General features: G+C 34.0%; 1 protein-coding gene across 1 annotated transcript in view; it reads right to left on the minus strand.

Annotated features, from left to right (window-relative positions):
- Positions 1-25930, minus strand: part of DPYD (dihydropyrimidine dehydrogenase) — a 1024364-nt gene that overhangs the window by 541475 nt on the left and 456959 nt on the right. The window contains exons 9-11 of the mRNA XM_027868249.1: positions 25536-25643; positions 19091-19260; positions 4654-4864 (exon numbers count right to left, since the gene is read on the minus strand). Coding sequence (XP_027724050.1) covers positions 4654-4864; positions 19091-19260; positions 25536-25643 — 489 coding nt within the window. The remainder of the gene's footprint in view (positions 1-4653; positions 4865-19090; positions 19261-25535; positions 25644-25930) is intronic.

The following is a 25930-nucleotide window of genomic DNA, read 5'->3' on the forward strand; positions in this document are numbered from 1 at the left end:
ACAATAGTTTCCTAGAGATCTTAATATAACAAGAAGAAAGCCACCAAGGGGTTAGGTACATTTTCTATGGTGAATGTGAATGAGCTGTAGAAGGTTCCTGATCTGCTTTAGTTAAAGAAAAAGCAATGCCAGTAACTTCACGAGGGTCTAATTATTTATTGGGCACACAGTACTATCATAGGTAATTTTAGGATTTGGCAATTGTAGAGTAAGAATGAGCACAATTTAACATGTTTGGATATTTTCCAGTCTTTACCATTATACATAAACATGAAATAGCTTATTAAACATTGCATAGTAACTCAGAGACAGAACTCTAACTTAAACCCTAACATCTTTCAAACTTCTTGAGAATTACACACATACACACACACGTGTGTGTGTGTGTGTATGGAATCTATCTAATAAAGGCCTAAATGGTCTGTTACTTAAATGTAATTGCAGTTAAACTATAGTGGGAGGGGACTTAGTTAGATAACATGTGTGTTTACTCATATTTATTTTGGTGAACTTACTCATTTTTTAAAATTTTATTAAATCAACATGTATTTATTGATCATCTACTATGGAGCATGGCCTCAGTGCAGAAGATGATAATGAATTCCTATAGCAATTACTGTCTTAAAATTTATTTGGCAATTAATCACGCTCTCTGTTGTGACATGTCTTCTATTGTCTGAGACTGTTATTTAAAATTTTCATTGTTATTTACCTTTACATCTTTATACATTGCCTCCTCATGGCCCTGAGGAAAGGGACCAAATTATGTCTTTTGAATCCCATTTTAGGACACTGCTTTGTATATTGTGGGTGTTCAATAAATAGTAGTTAGTCTTATTAATGAGAAACAAATAAAAATTACAATCATTCTTAATTTCAAATAAAGACATATTGTATAGTTAAAACAGTTAAATAAGAATGAAGTCCACAACTTTTTCTAGTGCACTATATTGTCTTTCACTGATAATGTTGTTACAGTAGTTCTTTAAAAATAAGAGTAAAATGTGATTGCAATACTGGATGTTCTCCTCCCTCAGTGTCCCAGAAAACCATACGTTATAACAAAGAATAAAAAAGAGAAAAAATTTTTTAACAAAACCAACCAACATCAAATAAAATCCAACTTTTTCTTTAGCCTTCTAAAGGAGTACCATTGATAGAACTAAGCCTCCTTTAGAGGCAAAGGAGAATGAGTAGATTGTTAGGAACTGGAACTACAGTCATATTTTTATTAGAATGAGCTAAATTTGAGGGTCATCTGAAATGTGGATATTTGAATTCATTAGATAAATCAATAGATCAGTCCAATGACTGAAACAACCTATAAACATATAAATAGATATTACATATATATTCATATACACATACATATATGCATAAAAGGATAAAGACACATATACAGATATGAGATAAACAGAGAGACAGAAAGGGAGACAATAAGAGAAAGAACATGAACATAGAAGGCCAAAGACTGAACTTTGAAGATAGCCCATGATCAATTATTGGGAAGTGGAAAAGATGCTTGGCTGAGTACACAGAGGATTATAATAAGAATAATCTGGATAAAGTTAGTAAGATATATGGAAGCTGAGGGAAGAGCTTAAAAATGGAAAATGATAGAAATTCTTTATGGAAACCAAGGAGAATGAGGTCATATAGGTCATTGAAATTGGCAAGAATGATGTAGAGACTTTTAAGAGTTCAATTTTAGTAGACGGATGAGGTTAGAGCTAAGAGGTCAGATTTAAGGGGTCAAGGAGGGAATGAATTAGTAAGCAAAAGGAGAATTCAGGTATAATCACTCATTTGAAAAGTCATACAGTGAAAGGAAGGTAAGAAGTAGGGAAGTACTATATTTGACAACAAGGTAAAAAAAAAGATTTTTTTTTTCCCCCTCAAGATGTAGAAGCATTTAAATCTTTGGATGTAGAGGGGGAAGAAGATATAGAAAAGACTCAAGAACTGAAGATGCTACAGAGATGACAAAAATAAATACTGAAATATCACCCTAGTTTAAGGAATGGAATCTAAATCACAAGTAGAGAGTTACTCACCAGGAATGGCCACGTCTTCTAGGTTTTATGTAACTGAACAAATTGCTACCCATTAACTGTGTTTAGGATTCCAAATATAATGAAATATGACATATCCTCAACTTTTCAACTATTTCAGGAAGAGGAAATTGCAATTTTCTCACTTTTATAAAAAACAATTTTTTGTTTATGTGTTTTATATATCACCTACAATTCCCAATTTATCCTTCCTCCTTCAGTGTCCCCGAGATCCATGTGTTATAACAAAGAATTAAAAAAAGAAAAAGAAAGATTGGTAAAAACATAACAATACATCCAAAAAACTGAACATTTTCTATAGTCTTCCACAAACAGAGTCCTTAAATAAAGGAGGAAGGAGCCTTCTCATATCGCTACTTTGGAGCCACACTTGATCACTGTAATGTTACAGCATTTAGTTTCCATTAGTTTGTTGTCATTATTCCTTTCACTGACAATGTTGTAAGTTCTGCTTAATTTGCTTTGCGTTTAAGTATTTCCACATTTCTCTGTATCATCATAGTCATTATTTCTTATGGCACAGTAATTTATAGTCATCTACTACAGCTTGTTTAGCCATTTTCCAACCAAAGATAATCCATTGATGTTCCCTGCTACTACAAAAAGTGTGACTATAAATTTTTTGGTGTTTATGGGAATTTCTTTTCATCACTGATGTCCTTGGAGTAGATATAGCCATAGCAGTAGAATCTCAAGGTAAAAAGCTATTGACCCTCTAGTCATTTTCTTTGCATGGTTCTAAATTTGTTTTCCAGAGTGGTTGGAACAATTCACAACTCCACAAGCAGTGCATTGATATGTCATTTTTCCACAGTTCCTAAAATACTGATTATTACCACCTTACATTATCTTTGACATTTTTCTTTCTGAGTGTGAGGTGAAACTTCAGATATGTTATTTTAATTCACTTACTAATGAGAATTTGGAGCACTCTTTCAGATGATTATTAATAGTTTACAACTCTTTTTTTGAAGAACTGTTTTCCTTCCACATATCTATTGGAAATGGCTTTTGTTTATATATATTTTACTAGTTATTGGATATAAGACCCTTATCAGAGATATTTGACATGAAAATTGCTTCCTTGTTAATCACTTCAATTCTCATCCTAATTTAATTTTGTTCATTCAAAAGCATTTATAATTCATGCAATTCGAGTTCTCTCTCTCACACTTTTTAAAATAATCTCCTTTATCCTTTGTTTGGTTGTGAATTAACCCCTTAGGCTGAGCCAGACACACTGGCTCATTGTTAGTAGATCCAGGAATCAGTCAAGTCTTCTGGAAAATAATTTGGAAATACATTCCAAAAGTCACCAAACTGTGCATACCCTTTGATGCAGACTGTATGCCCCAACATGATAAGAGAAAGAAGGAAAAGATTCATATGTATAAAAATATTAGAATTTTTTCTTATAAAGAATAACCGGAAACTGTGTAGGTACCCATCAATTGGGGAATGATTAGGTATGTAATATACTATTTGTGCATCATAAAAAGATCAAATTTATGATTTCAGAAAAGCCTAGGAAGACTTGTATGAATTAATGTAGGGTAAAGTTGGCAGAAAATAGGAAAGTTAGCAGGCAAAGTATATATATAGTAAGAACAATATCAGAAACATCTTGGAAAGACTTAAGAAATTCAATGCCACAACTCCAGTGGCCCAATGATAAAGCATGCTGACAAATCCTATAAAAAAGTGTAATGAGTCCACGATGCAGAGTGAGAAATACATTTTTGGACATGACAAGTGTGGATTTATTTTGGTTATTCATTGCAAGGGTTTGATTATCTATCCCTTAATTTTTTTCTTGGGGGAGGGGTGTGCATGTGCGGGATTTTTGCTGAAAGAAAGAGGTAGCAATAATGGCACAAAAAAAAGAAGCTTCTAATAGGCAGTGAGGAGGAGTTGGAGAGTGATTTTTGGCATAGAGCAGAATATCTGAAAGAGCACAAAAGGGGGAGATATAGTGCTGGGTTCGAGGAAGAGTAAGTAGGCTGGTTTGGCTCTTATGAAGAAAACAAAAAAAATTAACTTGGAAGTTTAAGTGGAGGCAGATTATAAAAGATTTTAAATGCTGAGGTTCATTTTGCTCGGGTATTTAAAACTTTGTAAACATTAAATCATAATATAAATGATAGCTCTACCTATTCTTCCTCCTCCACTATCTCCTCCTCCTCCTCCTCCTCCTTCACCTCCTCATCTCTTTCTCTTCCTTCTCTTCTTCTTCCTCCTCTTTCTCCTCTTACTATTTCAGTTTGAAATATGGTGGCCATGATCAGGTCGAAAACAAAAGAGTTTATTAAGATAAGTTACTATAAAGTAAAACAATTTTGTTTTTTCACTTAGACACATCACTACCAATGAATGATGCTGGCTGCTATCTTTCTACCAGTTGCCATTTAAAGTCAATAATTAAATGCCATTCTTCAGGTTTTTCTGTTTCATTGCCTGACTTCCACAGTAAGGAAAGGAAATTAATATCAAACTGAAAAACAACTCCCTGAAAGCTGGAACCTCTTGCAGAACTAAAATAACAGACAGCCATGTTACACATTACAACCATTTATCACTGTACCTGTAGGATCGCTTAGCACTGAGCCAAATGCACTGATTACCACGTCTGCTTTCAGCTGGACCACCTGATCTTCATCTTCATTCCAGTTTCCGGTTTCATCTTGCTCTGTCCGAACAAACTGCATACCAACAATTCGTCCACCTTTTACTATGACCTTTCTCGGGGAAAGGAAAGGCAAAAATTCACATTTTTCTTCCTTAGCAAGCTCCATCTAAGACAAAACAGAAAAACTGAAATTAAAGAAAAAAGGTTTTCTCCAAAAGAGCATTTAATCTATCTTCTAATCACATGTCTAACTTAACTTTGTATAAAAGACTACACAATTTAAATATGCATAAGACTTTTATTTTCCCTCACACCTGAAGATGAATATATTATATGTTTCTTAAGAGTCAGTTATAAAGAATTTACGTATTGGTAAATGGCTAGAAAGATGCATCAGTCAGTCAGAAGGAATTGGAGTTATACTGGTATTTAAGGAACAGAATTCACAAGACGGGCTCCTGTTCTTCTTTCTCTGAAGATTCACTTCAACTCTTTTATCATGCTCAAAATGAAAATTTTGAAAAATTTAGAAAAAAACAGTCTACCAGCAGGCTAATTTATCTTTGCTGGGAAAAGTCGATATGATTGGAGGAGCCAAACAGTGAATGATCAGAAGAGTAGATAGGCTCGTGAGTAATAACATCCACAGGCCGGTGAAAATGGATTCTTACATCCTCAGTGAATGGGCCCCATGCTATTTGTCCTCCACACTTCCCCCAGCCCCCCCTTTTTCGTAAAACAGTTCACAAAACAGAATTCTCTTAATAAAAATATGAAAAAGTACAAAAAATTACCACATTGGCTTAACTAATTTTCATATTATAAATCCAGAAAATTTTTCCAACTATATTTTTTTTTTCACAAAAGGGAAGGGGTTTTGCACATAGAGAAACTGAACTATATGTTACTTATCTAAGAGAAGATGCATTCAGGAAAATATCTAAACCAGTGTCCTATCCATCGGGCCTAAATTGGATAGTGCGACACTGCCTGTTGTAATGACATTCACACATTTGTTCCTCATTAATAGCTAATATTTATATTGCACGTTAAGGTTGCAAAACGCTCCCTATATTTCTTTATTTGATCATTAAATATTATTGAATGATTGATCTCATTATTACTACCTCTAAACTTGGATTCTTTCTTCTTAAGTTACAGAATACTTGTAAAAGAAAGTTTATTTCTGCATGCATGAAACCATTGTCAAATACCTGGAACATTTTATGTATTAAAACATGACTAACTATAAGCATCTGGTGGAACAATTAACATACATAGCAGTTTCCTATTTATTTTTTTAACAAATAGCATTAACAGAAATTCTTAACATCTAAGAATATGTGTGAAGAATGAAGAAGTAGAATGGTATTATATCACCAGATCGAATCCATGCTTTTGTGGATTCACTCTCCTCTTGATAATTTCACTGCAACGACTCAGAGATACTTGTCAATGAGACTGCAATTTCAGTGGAAAGGCTTCCCAAATGGAGGAAAGGGAGCCTAAAAAATCTCTACAGATTCTTTTTTTTTTCCTTTACAGCATAAGATATTATTGTTTTTGGAGGGGCCAAATAACTCAAACATTTCTAATGATATAATAAATGTGGTTCAATGAATATATGTTCCCTATATCTTTGTGTGTTGCTTTTGTCACATTTGGATAATGCAACACCTTGCAACTCATCAATATAATCCTGCTTTACTGTGTTTCAAAAATGTCACCCGATACTAAATTTTAATGATAATGCCACACTTGATTGAACAACAATGTCAAATGTTTATAGTTTGAATAAATCAATATATAACTCTTATTTATAACAGCACTGTTTTCACTTGTGAATAGAAATAAAATATCACGATAATGTAGCACATAGTTGAAATATCTCTCATGGTCAAATTTAGGTTCTCCTTTTCTTGCCTATTTATAATAAGTACAAAATTTTTTGCTTCTTAACAAATTTCACCATTAAATTCAGAGATGAGAAATCCTCAGTCAGGCACTTAAAACCCTATAGAGTCTAGCTTTCCTTTATCTTGCCAAGTTTATTTTGCATTTCTCCCCTTTACATTTCCTCTGTTCTGACCAAATTGAACCATTCTGAATTGCTCTTACATGACATTCCATTGCCTTCCTTCTATCCTTTGCTGAAATGATCTCACGGATCTAAAATGTCCTCTGACTTTGCCACAGATTCAACACATTCCTAGCTCACGTTAAAGCAAAGCTCGAGGACCACTCATTAGGCCTTTCTTGATGATCTCAGTTATTAATGCTTTCTTCCTTTCAGGAGTATTTCATGAATATTTGGTATTTACTTATCCCTTTATGTGTTGCAACCCACTAAAAGAGAGCTGAGCCAGAAAGATTTGAGTTCAAACCCTGCTTCTGACACTATCTAGCTCTGTGACTCTAAGCAAGTTGCTTAACCACTATCTTCCTCAGTTTCCTCATCTGTAAAATGGGGGTAATAATAACACCAACCTCTCAAGGCTGTGGTGAGGATGAAATGAGATAAAATTTGTAAAGTGCTTTGCAAATCTTAAAGCATTAGTAAATAATGGCTATTATCATAACTAAAAAAACAAAAACACATAGTTTCATTTCTGTCTTTATACGATCAGAATGAGCTCAGTGTCTTGCACAAAGTACATGTTTAATAAACCTTGTTGAATTAATTTGCATTAGATAACCACTGAAGGACTGCTGTTTGTATGTATCAACATTGGCTAATCTGTATTGTTTCATGACCAGCTGCCAACCCTTATATATTTTAAAGTGCTCAAAGAATTACGTGCAACTATCCTGTTAGGTAGGTATTACAAAAATTATTACCTCCATTTTACACAAAAATAAACTGAAACTTAGAAAAAAATAGTGATTTGGTCAAAGTAACATAGCTGGTGTCAGAGGGGGAAGGGAAAAGGAAGGGGACCGAATAAGCATTTGTATAGTGTCTATTATGTGCCAGGCACTGTGTTAAACAATTTTTACAAATATGATGTCATCTGAAAGGGATAATTAGAAACAAGTTTTCAAAGCTTAACTCAAACCCAGAGCTTAGCACAGTGCCTGGCACATAGTAGGCTCATAATAAATGTTTGTTAATTGAATGATCCCAAATACCTTCACCACGCTGCCTTAACTCAGACATCCCTAGTCCTAGCTTTATGATCCTATGAATTTGTCTTATTTTTAAGTTCCTCAATGCATATATACCTGAATATACAATTAAAGTCAAACTGCCTTCTTTGTGTTGTAAATTTTCCATATTCAGAGTCATTGATGGTCTTACTATCAGCAAACCTTATATCTCAAGAATGAGAATATTAGCTTTCAAATAATTGAACATTTTCAGTTATTATCTGGCAATGCATAGAGGTTAGGCTCAGAGGACGCTGGCTACTCACAGAGATTACTCCGCATGCCTGCTGGAGTAATTCCAGTGATATTATGCTCTAATGCATATAGGATACTGCTACTGGATGAGAAAGACATAAATCATGCCAGGTCTTGCTCTTTTGTGGTGAAGTAGCTAGGATTTGATTTATCTAGAGAAAAAAACATTTTTAAGTAGGCATAGGAAAATGTAATTTTGAAGGTATATGTTTACTTGGGAAGGAGTGATATTACATGGGAAAAAGGCAAAGAAAGATCAGAAGATAAGAAAGGAGCTTGAGAAACAGAGAAGTGATTGGGAAAATGAAGATAGAAAAAAATGAACAGTCATTGAAAGCATATGACCACTGAAATGTCTTGAAAATGCTTTTGAAAAAAAGATGACTGAATATTCTTTAGTCATCTGAGGAACTTTTCTAAGGAAGGGCAATAGAAACTATGACAAGAGAACAAACAGAGTAGGTATGAGAGAGAGAAAGAAAGCATGGAGCCTTATCTCATTTGCCTTTCCCTCATGTGTGTAAAAAGAGGAAAAAAAATCCAAGAAAATATTCTTACCAGGGACTAGCAAAATCTGGGCGTACATGTTCTTTCATTGGTTGATTGCTACCATCAATAAGTACAATAAAAATTAAAAAGAAAATATTTATACTGTCTTGTCCAAAGCTTTGTTACATCTCTAAACGTTTCACTCTATGCAGACCTCTTTGCTGAACTTCAATCAAAATGGGAACTCGAAAATCTTGAGAAAATGCCAACGAGTTGTTGTCTCGATAGGGTTACCATGAAAGGAACATTTATAAACCTTAAGATTATTTTCTTATCAGATATTTCAACACTCATGCCTATGATGGCAAAGGCTATAATCAAATGTCTCAAAAAGACAAACAATGGAAAGAACAAGGCAAGAAGATTTGTTCATTTCAAGCCCAAACTGGAGGAAACTATGTTCAATATTGGTTCAGACCTGTATTAGGTATACCTTTATCACTTACCATGCAAGGATTTTGTGAGGCTCAAATGATATAAAACATGTAAAGTGCTTTTCTAACAAGCTAGATAAATACTGCTATTATTATTTCCTTGTTTTGCTCTATGGAATTCAGATAGAAATTGCCCCATATTAAGTCTATCTTGCTATTAGTCTTTTCTATTTCATGTCTTACAGAATACTACATATTTAGATAATAAGTTCATGTTCTCTAGGTTCACTGGAAGTATCCCAGGACAACTGCAATAGCAGATAGGATTATGGAGATGATATTCAGATGACTTAAATTTTTTAATTAGATATGTATATATTACAAAACTTTTCTTTCCACATGATTTAGAGATTGCATGAATTGTATTATACTATAGAAACATCTATTTAGAAAGTTATTCTTAAATTATTTTGATGAATGTCATATCCAGTTGATTGTGGGGAACATTTTTTTTCTGTGCTAATGCTCCAGCTGCAGTATAATTTATTTGTTGATGTCTTTGAGAGGAGTGTCCTGTATTTGTAAAAGAGAGATTTATGCCTTTTAATTTATGAGAATAATTTCTGGCATACAATTCTGGACATCAGATTGTGTCTTTCTAACTATTCTGTAGGTGATAAATTGTTACAATCTACAATGCTATGTGGCATTGTTTCTGTGGTTTCCTTGCATGATTTGTATTGGTCAATATGGCTTGGATTCTTTAAGGATAACCTTTCTGCAATATGTATTGGCAAGTACCTGGCTCTATATTGCTATCATAAATCTCTTCACTTGTGTACAAAAATCTCCATAACTCCAGTCATATATTCAATGGATCTTTATCTACATTTTCGGGTTGGGTTCTTGTGGATATCTACCATGAGGGAGTTTTGATTCTATGCTTGAATCTTAATGATGTTTTTTCTATATCGGTTTTTATCTATATTTTTCATAATTTTATACATTTAAATTTATCAACTTTGTGACATTTTGAAAGAGTCTAAACTACTGTTGCTTTTGGTTGCCATTTTTTCATTTCTTACCACAAAGAACAAGTGTCAGTCAGTTAAGATTGTTTCTAGATGCTTTTTACCACTGAACTGTGGTGACTTTCCCATTAGTTAAACCTTATAGAATCAGCTATTTGCATACAGATGATAGGTTGGAACTGCTATAATAACCCACAGTTATCTTCTCCTAATTCTTATCTTTTAAACAGATTTGATTTTTACTTTGACTTTTGCTCTGTGTGAAAATATAACTGCATATAGACATCTGATTTTCAAATAACTGCTATATCTGTAACCACTTCCTGTTACTTAAGATATAATCCAATATATTTTTGTCTAATGTAGTTTAAGTGTTCACTATATTCTGTGTCTCCAAAATCTCTTCTTGAATAAAGTATTTATTCTATAAAAATGAAAATTCTGGGAACTCTAAATGTTTTTGACCATTTTTATTTCTTGATCCTAAATCATATTTTCCTACATATTTTCATTTGTTGGTTTATCACTCACGTGCACATTTTTGTACTAAAGTCACTGAGTATTCAGATTTATATTGATGAAGTATGAAGGATTAAAACAAGTGGGACTAGAGAGATTCATTGAACCCTTCCAACCCAGAGGGTATAAAATCTTGCTATTCTTAAGGTTCTTTATTTCTACAAGGTAAAATCATCTTGAGTAATCTTGGCCTCAATCATTACGCACTTCAAGAGGGAGTAACCACGTAGTTGTTCAATTGTTTCAGTTGTATCCAACTCTTTATGATACCATTTGAGGTTTTCTTGGCAAAGATGCTGTAGTATTTGACCTTTTCCTTCTCCAGCTCATTTTACAGATGATAAAACTGAGGCAAATAGTGTTAAGAGCCTTGCCAAGGGTCACATAGCTAGTAAGTGTCTGAGGCTGGATTTGAACTCAGGTCTTCCTGACTCCAGGCTCAGAGCTTTATTCATTGCTCTACCTAACTGTCAATGAGTAACTACATATCTTAGCATAAGATGAGTTTTCTATCTTTAGAACCAAGGTCCTTTATTTATCTTTCCAATTGAAACTTCTGAGGACATTACACAATTTAGTTGCAGCCTTTTTATTAAATCTAATTTAATTCATACAAGAATGTCAATATGAATATTGATAATTTCATATAATAGCGTATCAACTTGTTGGCCATGTGATAAAAATCACCAAGTACCAAGAATTAATTTCTTCAGATGGATAAGAACTATTTGGCTCTGCCCCTTTCTTTATTATTTCACAACTGTTACTTCAAAAGTTTAAAGGGTCTTCAGAGAACTGAAGACCGTTTTGTGTTTGGGGCTATTACATGGGTCCCTATAGCCAGAAAACAATCTCACTATTAACTTTTCTATAATTAGACACTGTGATGGATATCCCACTACCACATGAATCATATTTTTTGAATGAGCATGCTACCATAGCAAATGCAAAGTCTGGGAATCATTACCCTTTTCACAGAAAGGGTAATGCTGCTTTCTGAGGACTATTAGAAGATTACGTATAGTAAAAGCGAAGCAAGAATTTTCTATATTTTACTTTAGAAATAGATACTTTGCCACACCCCTCTTTGGAAACTTTACTTCTGTTTCTGTGTCCATGAATCTATTGGTTAGAAACACAAGACTAAAGGCACCCTCACTGTCACTAAAGGAGAAATAAAATTAAAATTATCTTATTTTATTTTAGACTGCCATAGTATGGTAAATGGAAGATTGTTCTATTTCAGAGGGATTTTAATCCTTATTTTTGGGACCAACTTCATAAAGACCAAAAACCTCCTGATTTAACTGGATTCAGAGATTCAAATAGAGAGTGCCTATTTGTTATCGCTAAACGGTTTCCTTGTGTACAGCTCAGTGCTAAAACATTCCTTATTCCACAGCAGTGTGGAACAGATATGAAAACTCAAGTTTACAGTTGTGATTAAAAATTACCCTGCTTCTAGCATATAATCCCAGTCCTCATTCCTACTTATTAAGCATCACACTACCCAGAAACACACTAGGAAATGTAAAGCTGAATGAAACAAGAGCTTTTCATTTAGATCGTTACCAAATGTATCATATGTAATAGTATCTCCTTTTTCTAGCTTTTGGTCAAATAAAATTTACATAAACTAAAAAAAGAAACTTTGCTTGTGTACTACATTTATAGCAACAAATACAAAAAAAAAATGGATAAATTATACTCAAAAAATACCATCCCTAATACTTATCAACCTAAGGCCTTCTTCCAATGCAGTAAATTTGTTTAGAACAAAGTATACAGTCATGAGATATTTGGTAAATTGATTTTGGAAGTAAAGAGGAGTACATATTATCAACATTGCAGGTATTCCCAAGAAATAGAACGGAATGTATTTATGAATTTTTGAAATCAGTTAATATTCTTTTCTGTAATAATTAAAAAGTGAAATTGACTCCTGACAGTTCCTATGTTATCTACAATTCTTTTTGTTTACTTAACATTTAAATGACCTTGTGTACTTTCCTATCTAAAAAACAGAGCTATTTTGTAATAATAATTGTTCTAATTATAATTTGCATTTACATAGCACGTAAGGATTCCCAAACTTCTTTACATGTATCATCTCATTTGAGCCTTACAACAGCCCTGTGAATTACATACTATTATGAACCTTATTTTACAAGCCAAGGAAATTAAGGCTGGGAGAAATTAAGTGATATTCTTCTAATCACATAATCACTATATGTCTGAGGTAGAATTCAAATCTTCATTTTACTGATATTCATTCCAGTAGTATTGTGTACAACATGCAGTAAATCTCTCCACAATGCAGTCTCATTCACACATCCCCATACACATACTAATTTGCTTGAGTTCCAAATATAAGTTTGATTGACATACTGTATTTCCAAGGAGTTTTTATTAACAATTTATTTAGAAGCATTATACTCTTTTTTTACTAGATATACATATTTTCCTTTTCAAGTAGCAAACTGTGATGAAATAATTTTAGAGCTGAAAGAGCTGAGCATTAGAGACCAACTAATCAAATTTATCTTTCTATAAATAAGGAAACTTGAACAAAGGCAAGCCTGATAATTTGACCAAGGTCAAGATAACTTGCTAATTTGCAATCGACTCTGGACTTGAGCTCATCTCTTCATATTCACAGTCAAGAGTTCTTTCAACTACATCATCCAGTCTCCATATGTCATTCTGTTGTCGACATAGAAAGGTTTAATACCTTTATCCTAAGGAAGACATTTTCTACCAACACTAAGGAATCAAATTCCTACTTATTTTACTAGTAGTCAACATGAGAGTTATCTGTGTAGCATAAGACAAGTTATTTTTTGCAGGGCTCACTTTTACCAACTACACAGACACTGTGAAAGACCAGATTTAAATGATTTGTAATTATCATATATTGTAGAAATGTTATAGATCAGACTTCATTAATTTCAGTGGAGTTCTCAAACTTATAGTGGCTATTTTCTTGTTTTAAAAAAAGTAAACTTTTTTTTAGTATGACTTTAACAATCATCCACAAAAATAAAATTTTTAATGTACAAAAGACAGAAAAAGAGATTGTATAATAAACTGTGAACCTCTGTTATACATATGTTGTTTTATATGTATATGGATAAATACTCTATACTTGTTTCTAGGATATATATTCAATATATAATATGCTGATACGTTTAGTATTAATATATTAAATAACATAAATAAATACAATATATCAATGTAATCTATATTTTAGATATTATATATGTTCCACATGTACATTTATATCTGTATATGTAAAGCTGAACAAGGTACTGACAAAATTGTCCAATTTATGATCACCTGTGTCTTTTTATTTTGTTTTATGCATTAAAATACTTGATCATTGTTTGATAAGTAGTCAAAGGATATGAAGAAGCAATTCTCATATCAGTAGTTATTTAATAAAAGCATTTAAGAGTCATATTTATATTAATATAAACAAGCTCAATGATTAGTTAAAATATGAAAATTACTTTAACATATCAGAGAATGTTCATTTAAATATTTAAGTATATCCTGGCTAAAAGTCATCATTTAGAATCATAAGCAAGCAAAGAGAAACTTAGAAGCTATTGCATATGACTGTGAGCATACAAATAACCAAAAATATTATCTATTACTTGAATACTATATTAAACGGTTCATTCAATGGCATGGAAATATGTTGGTTTGATGCCACAGGAAGAGATGAACAAGTCTTAGCAAAGAGATCAGGCATTTCGTAACCTGTTCAATGTATAAAGCAGGGGAACTTTGTCTTTTTTACTTAGAAACACCCTTGTCGAGCACAGTAGCTAATATGACTTGGAAAGTTAAGATCATTAAAGTCACCTTTTGATGATTCTTGTAACTTGATGGGCAACCTAGTCTTGCATCCCATCAGACATCTTGGAAATCTATCATCTTCTCATGACAATGCTAAAAGCACTACTCCTAGACTCCTGTCATATTAGCAGAAGATTTAAATTACAACAACAGAATCTTGATATGCACTTGGGCTAATCCTCTCCATGTGGTAATAATCGGTGTATACCAATTCTGAGTCATAATAAAGATAGACACAACAATCCCCACCATTATCCCTTAGTTTTCACTTGTCAAACTGGCACATTAAATATTGACCTTCTTGTTCTCTTCCAGATATTCTGAACTGCTTAAAGCAACCATAAATTTTTATCAGATCTGTCAACAGCTTTTGATACTCATATTTGGGGGATTCTGTTATCCTGAGAAATTTAATCTCATCTGTTTGACTTTGCAGAAATGACTAGAGGGAATTATTAATGGATTTTTCCTCAACTTCTTAAGGATAGTGCAGAATAATTTCTGGGATCCCTGGAGACTTTCAGTGAGATGCTCCAGTCTGTTAGTAGTACCAGTATGTGCACGTGTGTGCGTGTGTGTGTGTGCAAGCGTGTTTGTTTGCATGTATGTGTGTGTGTGTGTGCATGTGTGTGTGTATGTGTTGCCTCAGGAGGAAATGAAAAACATTTAGAACTCTAATTGCATGTATAAACTGGTTATGCTTCTGTCTTCTTTTCATCAGATCTGGATCCTCTGGTTTCATACTCCCTTAACAAGGAAAGAAAATGCTACATAAAAGTTGATGAAATCCATGGAAACTAAGCTTATCATTGTTTATAGGAATGGGACTATCTACAATAGCTATTAGTGTTTAGGGTGCATTTTTTAGCCTTCAGAGGAAATGGTTTTTAGATATAAATTTATCCTTCAAACTCTGTAGTATATAGCATGCCATATCTGAGTTCCTAGAGAGTGAAATTTTATGTATTTACCACTTGTAGATTAGAGAAATTTATTGGCCTTGGTTTCTGTATATCTTAAACATTATCCTCCCTCTGTACATCTTAAACATTATTCCCCTCCCCAAATGCATCTGGTAAAATAAACTATACTTGTTAATATTTATATGTCAAAAATGAATACAAGCAACTGATAAAACCAAAGAAAAATGTACTTATTCTTTTTCTCTATTTGCAGAGTGCTTATCACTATCAATTCAGGTGGGAGACAAGCATCATTTTCCAAATGAAAATCTTTAAAATCCTAAATGTATATTATCTATGAAACAAAATATTTTATTCCTCAAAATCATTACAAAATTTGGCATACTGAGGATACACTCCTGAGATATAAAATTCACTGACCTGATCAAATGATTTTATAGTAAATGGATTTTATATTCAGTGACCTCCATGTTGTATGGTTTGAGAAGAGAAGAGGAGATAGGGTAAGAATCGAAGGAGTTAAAATATTTTGGTTTAATGTCAAATTCTTTATAACGCTAAAGAACACTTCCCCTCCACCAGAATTCAATGAAAGCTAAATGTCCTGATTTAAAAAAAAAAAACATGGGATAGAATGGAATCTGTAAGCTATAGTCTGATAAGTTTCAATTGGATTTCTGATAAAATCCTAGAATGCATTTTAAAGGGATGGTTGGTAAACAACTTTAAATTAAGCAAGGATCATGAAGAGTCAGCATTACTTGATGAAGACATAATGATCAGTTCATGTAAGATTAGTCTTTTTTTCCCCTTCTTGTAATGGTTACTAGACTACTATATTAGGAGAATGTTGTAGAAATAGTTTAACTACATTTTTGCAAAACATGTGATACCATTTCTTCTGCTATTCTCATGGGTTGGCTGATGGTATGATGAAGCAGATTCAAAACTTACATGTTCTGTGATTCTGATTTGAATTATATCAAACAAAATAATATATTTAAAGGATGCTGCCAGCCTTAAAGTGTTATATGAATATTAAATATTATGTCTTTTTTAGGTACAAGTTGGACCAGATGGCTTCTGAGGGTCTATCCAACTCTGAGATCCCTTAATTCTGTGATTATTAATCGATTAAAGGATTTCAGTATTTATAGAGTATCAGAAGACATCTTTCTGACTTCTCCACACTAATAGCTTTTTACTACTACAAGGAAGTCCAATAGTGAGGGGAAATGTGGGAGTCACAGAAATCAATTTATTCAACAAACATTTTTAAACGTCTACTACTGTGTCCTAGGGCAAGGGGAGTTTCAAAAATTAAATTAGTGACACAGTCCTTGTCTTCAAGAAATTTACATTCTACTATGACCACAAACATTAATATTAACTCTTCAGAGATGTGGGAATAATCCAATATGGGAGGAACAAAGGCACTTAAGGCCCCTTGGTGCCTTTGCAATTTAAGAATGAACCATTACTCCTCCATGATCTCAAATCAGCTGAAGAGTTGGAATCATTGATTAAAGTGGAAGGTAATGGATATTTACATTGCCAAAATAATTAATAACAACAGGTGGCATCTAACCTAGGGATAGATATTGGAGACTTCATTCACTGCTTATACAATATCAGGTCCTAATTTAACCAGTCAAGGCCTCTTTCATTTCTGGCTCCATCTCCTTGCTTAGGACCCATGAAACTTAGCTCCCTGAGTACTTGCTTTCTTTTTGACGCCAGTACCTTGAAACATTCAGGTATTTAGTTTGATATTCAGGAATTTGGTTCCTTAGACCTTAGTCCTCTTGGGCGCTGGCTCTTACCTCCTATATTTTGATCCTATAATCCAATCACACTTATTAATAGTTCTACCTTCTGTCAATCACATGATTCATATTTCTTTGGGGAGCCATTTCTCATGGCACCATTTCTAGTCCTGTGCCACAAGACAGGCTACAATACTACCCACAAATTCTCATGGGAAGACGAACATGATGGAAAACCGTGGTTAAGCTGGTACTGACACTTCACTAGGATTGCATTGCTTTTCATACCTCCCTACCAGTGACCTCCTTGTTGCTGCCTCGCTTGCTATTGTTATCTATCAGTGGCAGGCATAGAATGCAGGAAATAGAAAGGAAGGTTTCCAAGAATATATACTTTACTGGAACTGACACCATAAAGTAGAAAGCTAGATGCCATTTTGATTTCCCACTGATTAATTCATTAAATGGTTAATCCACATGTGAGCAATCAACAGATGATGGACCAACCATTAATAAAATTTTGCAATATTGGATAAAGCAATGGACTTGGAATCAGGAAGACCTATATCCAAATTCTACTTCAGAAACATAGTAACTGTTTGACCCTGGGTAAGTCTTAAGGTGTTCTGACTCAGTTTCCTCATTTTCAAAATGAGGGTAATAATAACATCTAACTCCCAGGGTTTCTGTGGGTTGTAGGGACCCACATACGTATCTACACATATATACATACATCTCTATCTCCTTATATAGATATAGAAAGACACAGTAAGCATAGTATATATGTATAATATATAGTATATTATATATAGTTATAGTAAATTTCTTGAGGACATGGATTGTATCTTTTTTTTTTCTGTTACCCAAGTGTGGTAGGGCACATCAGTATTTATGAATGTTCATTGACTTGAATTGATTTCTGTGACTTCCACTCTCTCTCCTTATTATATCATTTATCTATCTATCTATCTATCTATCTATCTATCTATCTATCTATCTATCTATCAATCCATCTAGTTTTTTTTTGGCAATCCTTACATTCCTATATAAATGTTGGTTATTATTATTATTTATAAAATAATGGGATGCCACAGAATGGTGATTCACTCACATTCTACATTAATGAAATCATTTAATATTTTATTAGGGAATTACTTAAAAGGGGGTATAAGTTTTAAGTAAGAGGTGATATCAATTGTTCACATACCATAATAGGAGAGTGGGTTGATAGCAAATAATTTCTTGCTTGTGATCAAAATAAATATATTTTATTAGTACAGGCAGCTACAAATGTAGTTTTTTTAATACATAGAAATAACTTAATACTTGAGTTGCAAGGGACCTCAGAGGTCAGATACTCCAACCTATTCCTGTACCTATACCTTTTCTATAATGTCTGGAACTTGGCCATTTGTTTGGAAGATTCAGTTTTTCCACTTAAACACCTCTAATTAATGAGCTTTTTGCTTATGCAGAGATGATAAAAGCCTCTTTAAAACTTTTGATCATTGCTCTATATTCTTCCCTTTGGGGCCAAGCCAAACAAGTCAAATGGCAGCCCTTTATAGCGATTCTTATAAGACTATTTTAATGCTTGCAATTACTAAATTCCAGTAAGGCCCACACATTTCACGGACAGTGCTGATTATACTGAGGACTTAACAAATTCTAATGCTATTAGAGGGAGATAAACCATTTCAAAGGTATTAGCACTGAGAACAAGAATCAATCCTATTCATACAGAGATAAATTAAATGCCTCGTTTTTATCCAAATCAGTGTTATGGATTTGATTTTGCTTATGAATGCCTGAATTAGATGAAACAATTAGGACTCCAAGCCCCTTTAACTCTCATATGCAAATTTCAAGCCCAGCCCAATGACTTAAACAGAGCACTGTATGTTAACAGTTCACCTCCTAAAATCTCTCCTCTTACAACTCCATATTTTCTGATGGTTCCATTTTACCTCCTCTGGGACGGCTCTTATATTAACAAAGCCTTTCCTGAAGACAACGAACACACGGCGGGCTCCACACCGTAAAGCAGATGTTGCACAGTCAAAAGCAGTGTCTCCAGCGCCAAGTACAATCACAGCTCCCTGTATCGATGGCAATGGGGAGTGACAGGCACACATTCCTGAATGATGAAAGGAAAACCCCATTTTCAAGTAGAAAAACCATTTCTGCATGACAGCTCAAAAGATACTTGTACTCAAAGCAGTGTAAAATTGCATCTTGCAGTTTCCAAGGATGGAGTGTCACTATCAAATTATTCTGCTTCACTGAAAGACAGTTTTATTCCCATTTTAAAAATATGCTCATATATGTAATTTCATAGTCACTACACCTAGCAGAGGTGACTTCTCTCTTTTCCTTTTAGAGGGTCATGGACTAAATTACATTTTAAAGGTTTGAGGCTAAGTCAAACTGGAATCAACCAATTAAAACTACACTCTTTCAGGTTCTGATTCATAGTCTTATAATTGGCTTCATTATATCTTTGTTTGGCAAATGACAAATTGTCCTTACGTTTGGGGAAAAAATGATCCTTGGTTGTTTACAAAAGCCTTTGATTTTGATATTGTCTAGAGAGACTATTTAACTACATCAGTCTCTCCTTGTATTAAGTTTAGTAAACTGCCAAAAAGATCCAATAGCCTCAGTAAGTTCCATTTATATAATTGCCCTTATGAGTCACATGCTTTATAACTGAACGTGTGACAACTATTTTCTTGAAATTGTTCTCCTAAGTAAATTGTCAGAAAGTAAAAACAAATCATACAACCTATATGGGTTTTCTCTCATTAAAAAGCAAAGTAAAGGAATTATGAATTCCAATGTGTCCACTTGCAAACAGCATCGATTTTGAAGATTTTGTATTCCTAGAGAGATTCTCATGGAAGAGAGGGAAAAAAAAGGTAAAATGCAGGTGGTTTCTGTATATTAGATAGCACTTTATATTGAGTTAAATACAACTAACAGCTGATTAGATAAATTATAGTAATTTTAGGAATGGCAGCATGGAGAGTTTAAACCCATAATTTCAATAAATGTAATCATTTTGCTCAGAAGAGTTTGTATTTGAGATCAAACAATCACCACTGTATAATTCTCAAATTTTTGTTGCGTCCACTGTGAATTTTCACAGTAAGGGTTGAAGAAACACATATAGCAGTTTCTACTGGGAATTTTGCTGGGGGAATAAAAAATTCATAGTTTGAGAATATCTATAGTAAAAGCATCCAAATATAGAATCTCCTTTCCTTAAATGATGTCTGTAATATATCAGATGTGGTCCTACCTACCCCTACTTAGGTATTTGTCTCTGGGTCCTGGCATTAAAGTGTGTTTTTAGTATATATCTTAGGATATTTAAGCTCTACCTCCTGTAAAAGTTATTTAGACTCAAAGAAAGTAAAGTTTTTAAGTTGTTCAGTTATTTTTTAAAATGAGGGCTTACTGGTCACAATATAATTACTCTAGTCATGCTCTAGACAAGGTCAACCACATCTTTTATAATGTCTTATTTTTTGTTTTATGAAGTGATATCACTTTAGGACTAGCTAGCAAGAGAATATCTGTATTTTTTTTAAAGAGGAAGTGCTTTTATTTTATTTTTGTTGATGTTGTTGTTGTAATCCAAGATAGTGTTGTAGATGTTCCTTTTTCCCCTTTCAATGGTTTGTCTTCTTTTTTTAACCAATGATCTTTTGGTTTTTTTTTAATAATATTTAATTTTTTCCCAATTACATGTCAAGACAATTTTTAACATTCATTTTTATAAGATTTTGATCTCCAAATTTTTCTTTATCTCTCTCCCCTCCCCTCTTCCTAAAATGGTAGGCAATTTGATATAGGTTATACATGTGCTATCATGCAAAACATATTTCCATATTAGTCACAGCTGTGAAAGAAGAAACAGATCAAAAAGGAAAAACCATGAAAAAGAATAAAGTAAGTGAAAAAAGTATGCTTTGATATGCATTCAGGGTCGATCAGTTCTTTATCTGGATGTGGATGGCATTTTCCTTCATGAATTTTTTGTACTTGTCTTGGATAATTGTGTTGCTGAGAAGAACTGAGTCATTCACAGCTGATCATCACACAACGTTGCTGGTACTGTGTCTAATGTTTTCCTGGTTCTGCTCACTTCACTCTGCATCAGTTTGTACAATTATTTCCAGGTTTTTTCTGAAATCTGCCTGTTCATCATTTCTTATTGCACAATATTATTCCATTACAATCATATACCACTGTTTGTTCAGCCATTCCCCAACTGATGGCATCCCCTCAATTTTGAATATTTTGCCACCACAGAAAGGGCAGGTATGAATATTTTTGCACATGTGGGTCCTTTTCCCTTTTTAATGATTTCTTTGGGATATAGACCTAGTAGTGGTATTGCTGGATCAAAGGGTATGCATAGTTTGGTTGCCCTTTGGGCATAATTCCAAATCACTCTCCAGAATGGCTGGATCAGTTCACAACTCCAGCAATTGTATATTCGTATCCCAATTTTCCTATTTCCACTTCAACGTTTATCATTTTCCTTTTTTCTCATATTAGCCAACCTGATAGTTATGAGGTGGTACCTCACGGTTGATTTAATTTGCATTTCTCTAATCAAGTGATTTAGAGCACTTCTTCATATGCCTATAGATAGCTTTGATTTCTTCATCTGAAAACTGCCTATTTATATCCTCTGACCATTTATCAATAGGAGAATGGCTTTTATTCTTATAAATTTAACTCAATTCTCTATATATTTGAGAAATGAGACCTTTATCTGAGACTCTTGCTGTAAAGATTGCTTCCTAGCTTTCTGCTATCCTTCTAATCTTGGGTGCATTGGTTTTGTTTGTACAAAAGCTTTTTTAAATTTAATATAATCAAAACTATCTATTTTACTTTTTATAATGTTCTCTATCTCTTGTTTGGTCATGAATATGTAACTCACTTAACTTCTTTAAGAATTTGGATGCTATACCACTTGGTGAATACATGTTTAGTAATGATATTACTTCATCGTCTTTGGTACCTTTTAGCAGGATGTAGTTTCTCTCCTTATCTCTTTTAATTAGGTCTACTTTAAGTTTCTGCTTTGTCTGAGATTAGGATTGCTATCCCTAATTTTTTTTTTTTACTTCAGCTGAAGCATAATAGATTCTGCTCTAGCCCCTTTCCTTTACTCTGTGTGTGTGTGTTTCTGCTTTAAGTGTTTCTTGTAAACAACATATTGTAAGGATTCTGGTTTTTTATCTACTCGGCTATTCGCTTTGTTTTATGGGAGAGTTCATCTCATTCACAGTTATGATTACTGACTGTATATTTCCCTCCATCCTATTTTTCCTCCTGTTTGTCCTCTCTCCTTTCACCCCTTCTCTCCTCAACAGTGCTCTGCTTCTGTCTACCTCTTCCCCAGGTCTGCCCTCTCTTCTGTCAGTCACCTCCACCCTCTACTGAATCTCCTCCCCTCCGACTTTCCTATCTGGTAAGATAGATTTCTACATTCAACGGATTGTGTATATTATTTCCTCTCTGAGCCACTACTGATGACAGTAACGTTCAAGTGATGCCCATCATCCATTCTACCATCTTTCTCTCTACTGTAATAGGTTTTTCATGACCCTTCATTTGGAACAATTTATCCCATTCTGCCTCTACTTTCCTTCTCCACCCACTGTACTCTTCTTTCTCATACTTTAATTATTTTTTAATGTCATTCCCTAAAATTTACCTTACACCAATATACTCTCTATTTATATATATTTCTTCTAGTTGTACTATTATGGGTACAATTTTTAAGAATTACAAGTATCATTTTCCCATGTAGAGATGTAAACAGTTTAGCTCCACTGAACCCCTTATGTTTTCTTTTCCCTTTTTACTTTTTTAGGCTTCTCTTGGGTCTTGATATTGGAAATTGAATTTTTTATTCAATTCTGGTCTTCTCCTTAGGAAAGCTTAAAATCCTTCTATTTCATTGCATGGCCATTTTTCCCCCTCAAAGTATTATATTTAATTTTGCCCAGTAGGTGATTCTTGGTTGTAGTCCTAGTTCCTTTGCCTTCTGGAATATCATATTTCATGACTTCTGATATTTGAACATTGCAGTTGCTAAGTGCTGTGTAATATTGATTGTGGCTCCCTGATATTTGAATTCTTTTTGGTCTCTTGAAGTATTTTTACTTTGACCTGATAGTTCTGAAACTTGACTATAATATTCATTGGAATTTTTATTTTGGGATCTCTTTCCTTAGGAGATCTGTGGATTCTTTCAATGACTATTTTACCCTCTGGTTCCAGGATATAAGGACAATTTTCCTTGATAATTTCTTGAAAGAGGCTGTCCAAGTTCTCCTTTTTCATTATAGTTTTCAGGCAGTTCAGTGATTCTGATATTGTCCCCCTTGGCTCTATTTTACAGGTCAGTTTTTTTTTCCCATGAGGTATTTTCTATTTTCTATTTTCTTCATTCTTTTTAATTTGTTTGATTGATTCTTGATGTCTCATAATCATTAGCTTCCACTTGCCCAATTCTACTTTTTAAGCAGTTGTTTTCTTTTTTTCCAAGCTATTGACTCTTTTTCATAGTTCTCTTGCATCACTCTCATTTCTTTTCCCAATTTTTCTTCTACCTCTCTTTTATGATTTTAAAGTTTCTTTTTTAGCTCTCCCATGAGTTATTTCTTGGCTTGAGATAACTTCTCTTTTTTCTTTGGGGTTTTGCCCATAGGTTATTTGAAATTATTGTCCTCTTCTGAGTCTGTGTTTTTCTTCCCTGTCACCATAATAACTTTCTATGGCCAGATTCTTTCTTTATTGTTTTTTACTCATCTTTTTTGGCCTTTTCCCTTTCTTTTAAATTTGAGCTCTGCTCCCATGGTGGAAGGGGCACTGTCTCAGGCTTCTTGTGCCAGAGACTGCAAGCCCTGCCTATTTACCTGGTGCTGCATTGATGATGCCCTGAGGCCCATGGAGGACCATCATGTCTGATGCTGCACTTAGGAGGTAATGTTGGGGGTGGCTGGCACTGCTGGAGGGCATAGGAGTCTGGCAGCTTTCCTGGTGCTGGGCCAGGGTCCTTGTGCTTGTATCTGGGGTGTGCTGAAGCTAGTGGGGCTCTTCTGTGTTTCCCCAGGGTTATACTGAAGCATTCTGCAGTCTGCCACCTAGCTATCTGTTTGGCCAGGACTATGCTTAAGCATGTGATAATTCTGAGAGCTGGAGTCTGTCCATTCCCCTGCTTATGCTGAAGCATGGGGGGCTGCTGTTGGCATTTACCTACTCTACTGCACTGGGGCTCAGGATCTCCCTCTGGTTTGCTGAGGTGGAACTTGCTGACAGCTTGCTTCCTATCCTGAACTGTGTTCCCCTTTTACCTGAGTGAGACAGACCTTTCTTGCTGATATTCCAAGTTTCTTGGGCTAAAAGATTGTTTCACCCCATCTTTTTCTGGTTCTGCTGTTCCAAGATTTGCTTTGGGGTGCTATTTTATGATTGTTTGGAGCAGAATATGGAAGAGTTTGATGATTTACTGCTTACTCCACCACCTTGGCTTCTGGAAGTTATTATCTCTGTCCTTTACCTTGAAATTCATAAAACCATAGGAGTGGTAGAGACCTTGAATCCTTCCCTGAAACCATTTCAGACAGATAGTAATCTGTCCTATTGTTAAATACCTCCAGTAGCTAGCATGTAAATCTAAGCAAATTACTTAACTTCTGGGTTCGTTTCTTCCTTTGTAAAATAAGGAGGCGTTGGACTGAAGGATCCTTGAGCTCACACATTCTGTGAGTCACTAAAAAAAATTAGCTCTCACAGGAAAACTCAATTTCATTGTCCTTCATCAGAAAACAGTCTCATGCTGAACGTTAAATTTCTCATGCTGTTATAAAGATATGGCTTTTACTGGAGTTCAACCTAGGCATAATGCTATTCAAAGGATAGAAGACTAGTCATTCCTGTTGAGCAGTTGAACTCAGTTATTTTTGCTTTATCTGTTATTTTACTGGCAGCAAGGTGGTATAGTGGAGACTGTTAGAATTTAAGTCAGGAAGCTCTGTGTTCAAATCCTCTCATACCCTTACAAACTGTGTGACCCTGGGTAAATCACTTCAGCTCCCAGCCTCTACTCCCCTATACATAAAATTGACATAATAATAGGGTTGATGGATGGGTCATGTAAGACAACATTTGTTTATCAATGTGCAACCTTAAGGTACTATATAAATGTTATCTATTATTTTAATATTAAGGTATTATTTTAATATTAAGATTTGACAATGAGTATATCCAATCCATAAAATGATGAGCTGCATTTGAACAGAAGTAGATAATACATATTATAAGAAATTAAAAATAGCTTCTATCTATCTACTTTCATAGTAACAAACAATAAGCTTGTTCTACCTGGTTTGCTTGCCTTGGCCACCAGTGGTAAAAAGTCTTTTGATGTGTAAAATCCCTGGTCCATACTTAGTCCTTGGAATATGCTGTCTTTATTTGGTTCTGGTAAACCTGAGGGAGGAAAAATGTTTTTAAATGGTTATTAAAAGAAGATTATGTTTTTCAAATGCAAAAAGAAACAAAACCCACAAGGAAATAACCACTTTCATAATAGAGAAATAATTACTCCAATTTCATCCCCTCCATATCTTTACAAAGAAAAAAACAACAACAAATCTTTCACTGTGGTAAAATTTTGAATGCTCGACAAAGTCTACTTTTTTTTAATGTTTTAAGACTTTTCACCTTAAGTTTTACTTTACGTGATTTGAAGATTCAGGGGAAAGGACACTACATTT

This window comes from Vombatus ursinus, unplaced genomic scaffold (assembly GCF_900497805.2).
Source record: "Vombatus ursinus unplaced genomic scaffold, bare-nosed wombat genome assembly UNPS02014787.1, whole genome shotgun sequence".
Lineage (NCBI taxonomy): Eukaryota > Metazoa > Chordata > Mammalia > Diprotodontia > Vombatidae > Vombatus > Vombatus ursinus.